This window comes from Chrysochloris asiatica, unplaced genomic scaffold (genome assembly GCF_000296735.1).
Source record: "Chrysochloris asiatica unplaced genomic scaffold, ChrAsi1.0 scaffold00027, whole genome shotgun sequence".
NCBI classification, from domain to species: domain Eukaryota; kingdom Metazoa; phylum Chordata; class Mammalia; order Afrosoricida; family Chrysochloridae; genus Chrysochloris; species Chrysochloris asiatica.
In genome coordinates this window covers 24,843,368-24,846,662 of record NW_006408545.1, presented here as the reverse complement: position 1 = coordinate 24,846,662, position 3,295 = coordinate 24,843,368, and the positions used below count along the sequence as shown (strand labels likewise).

The 3,295-nt window shown below is 35.7% G+C and overlaps 1 protein-coding gene across 1 annotated transcript in view; it reads right to left on the bottom strand.

The window, feature by feature from the left end:
• Positions 1-3,295, bottom strand: part of HACE1 (HECT domain and ankyrin repeat containing E3 ubiquitin protein ligase 1) — a 146,316-nt gene that overhangs the window by 121,473 nt on the left and 21,548 nt on the right. The window contains exon 5 of the mRNA XM_006839970.1: positions 1,789-1,864. Within this exon, the coding sequence (XP_006840033.1) occupies positions 1,789-1,864 (76 nt within the window). The remainder of the gene's footprint in view (positions 1-1,788; positions 1,865-3,295) is intronic.

Sequence of the window (3,295 nt, the reverse complement as noted above, 5' to 3'; positions counted from 1 at the left end):
AACTCAAATTCTTAATAAGTCTATACTTCCAGGACAGTTGAAACGACAGGACTCCCCAAGACTACTGCCCTGAGATACTCTTTTAACCTCGAACCAAAATTATTCCATGACATCACTCTTTAGCTAAATAGCACACTGGCTCACAAAATAGTATCACCAGTGAATGTTGTGCTCATTTTTAAAATATTCATCTAAACAGTCAATAATTACTCTAAAGCAAAGATGAGAAGACAAGGGGTCATGAAAACTAGATTACTGGGAACAAAACAGCCAGAACAGAGTTAATGAGAATGTTGATACACTGTGGAAAAGTAACCAGTGTCACTGAACAGTATGTGTAGAAATAGTTAAATGAAGACCCTAACTTGCTATATAAATTTTCAGCAAAAACACAATAGAATGTGCATTTTTAAAATTATTATTTAAAATTTTTCTACCAACTGGCTTTAAAATTCAGAAGAGTAAGAATTATCTAATGAAAACATAAGTGATTAAAGAGTATGTGAACACTGGTTATCGTATCTTGCCTGTAACTGTGTCCTAATTCTAGCTCTGTCATTCCCATGATCTCATAATCCTTTGCATCACCTACATCATAGTGGCCTATGTGGATTTAGAATAGTTACTCATTACATTTTTACATGTCTATCAATAGATAACAAATGGTGGATTCTATATAACTACCTAGCATACTGGCTCACAGTGTCAGTATCCTTCACTTCACATGATTGCATCTATTTTTAATAAGCCATTCACAGAATAATTCAAGTCTTTGGGGAGTTGTTTTTATATGCCTCCATACAAAGGAGTCCTGGTGTGGCACTGTGATTTAATGCGCTAGACTGCAGGTCGGTTCAAACCGCAAGGTCAGCAGTTCAAGCTCACAAGCCACATCTTGGAAAGCCAATACAGGGTCGCTCTGTGTAGGAATCAACTCAACGGCACTTAAAAACAACCCCAACATGCCTATAAAAATTTTTTTTCAATTCAGACACCTTGAAAACTGGCATGGGAAGTGCCTTCTTTACTCATAAATTTAAAAATTCAAAATATACAAATACTACCAAAGGAAGGTTAAATTTAATAAATAAAATTAACATATCTTCCAAGACTTCAGACAATTTCCTACTAATTACATAATTTTATCTCTACTTCTAAAACAAATAATTATTATATAGTAGCAATTTGATTAAAACTTTGGGATTTAAATAATTCCTTCACCAGTATCCCATACTACCTTATTATAAAATCTATGTGGATCAAAACCATACTACCTTAACTTTGAAAAGTAACATGGCAAAACTGGATAAATATCAGTTTAAGTAAAATAAAACAAGTCTGAAAGCTTACAGGCCAAAGTGTTAACAGTGATTATCTCTGAATGTAAGGAATACAAGTAATCATTACCTCCAAAACAAGAAAAAGTTCTTGTTTTTGTCTAGATATATTTCTAATTCTTCTACAATGTAGATAATAAGAGTATTTAAAAGGACATAATGAGAAACAGCTCCCCTATAATGAACTCATCATACACCTTGGCAAATATGCTCCTAAAAAGACCACTGAAAGTCACTTACAAAAGAAATGTAAAAAAGTAAACAACAAATAAAAAGGGAGAAACCATCATTTCTCTCAATAAAAACTAAAAGCTGTACTTCAAACTGTCCTGCATCTTAAAAACTACAAAGCTTAAAAAAATGTGTGTACTTTTCTTTACCCTACCACCACCTTTAAGTATTATTTTCTAAAAAGTACTCTGAAATCTCAGATAAGATTATTAGAACTTACTGCTGTAAGGCCTTCATTATTACAAATGTTGACATCAGCACTGTATTCTAATAATTTACTCATGCATTTCTTCTGCCTGCAAAGAAAAAGAAACAGTCACATATATATATAAAAGCACTAAAAAACATACAAAATCTCAGGGTGGTACAAACAATTAAGCTCTCAAAAACCATCCAAAACGTTTGGTGATTCAAACCCACTTAGAGCTGGTGTCTCGGAAGCAGGAATTCACACCAGCTCTTCTTGTTTCAGTCATGGTAAATGAAGAGAAAGCCAATGGACCTGATTTTGTAAAATGAGAGTATACTAAAATAGTAACAAGTGGAAAATACGTGTGTATGTGTGTCTGTGTGTGTATAAAACCATTCAATTAGATCATAAAATTCTTCATGCCATGAAGGATATCACATTTCATTAATCAATTAGTATGTGCATAATTAAGCATATATTTTTACATACTCACACTCATGTATGTGTATCTGTATAGTGTCTGTATGTAACAGCATCATAAAGTTTGTGCAAAATCGGAACTAAAAGATAAGGGAATTTTTCCACAAAGCTCCCTCATACATATGTGTGTGTTTGTTGTTGTTGTTAGGTGCCATCGAGTCGGTACTGACTCATAGCGACCCCATGCACAACAGAACGAAATACTGCCCAATCCTGGGCCAACCCCACTATTGTTGCCACGCTTGAGTCCACTGATGCTGCCACTTTGCCAATCCATTTCACTGGTGGTCTTCCTCTTTTTCTCTGACCCTCCATCTTACCAAACATGATATCCTTCTCCAGTGACTGTTCCCTCCTGACAATATGTTCAAAGTATGAGAGATGAAGTTTGGCCATCGTGGCCTCCAAAGAGCATTCTGGTTGCACTTCTTCCAATACAGATCTGTTTCTTCTTTTAGTTGCCATCAAGCTGACCCCAATTCATGGCAACCTCATGTGTAGGAGTAACTAAGCTGCATGCGGTTTCAATGGCTGGTTTTGGGAACCTAAATCACCAAGCCTTTCTTCTGAGATGCCTCTGCGTAGGCTTAACGTTCCATTTGGATAGAAGCTGAGTGTGTTAACTGTTTTCATCACTTTGTTGTTGCTGTTAAGTGCCGTTGAGACAGTCCTGACTCAAAACAACCCTGTATAGGGTTTCCGGTCGCTTAGGGACTCCTATATATACCATAAACTATTGTGTCGCTGTAGGATAAGCACTGGACAATTAACCACACAGTCCAGTGGTTCAAACCCACCAAGTACTCCTCGGAAACGCTATACAGGCTCACTATGAGTCAGAGCCAACTTAAGGCACTCAACAACAGCATACATTATAGTGGGGCCTTCAAAAAAGCTGATGGAAAAATTCTGTTATCTTTTAATTGCACTTTTCCATGAACTTATTGAAGCCCTCTGTATATACTAATGTATATAATGCACTATTACGTATAAATATACTATATTATATAGTGTGTTTGTATAGGTAATGAATCATCTGAGTTATGTTGTTGGAGAA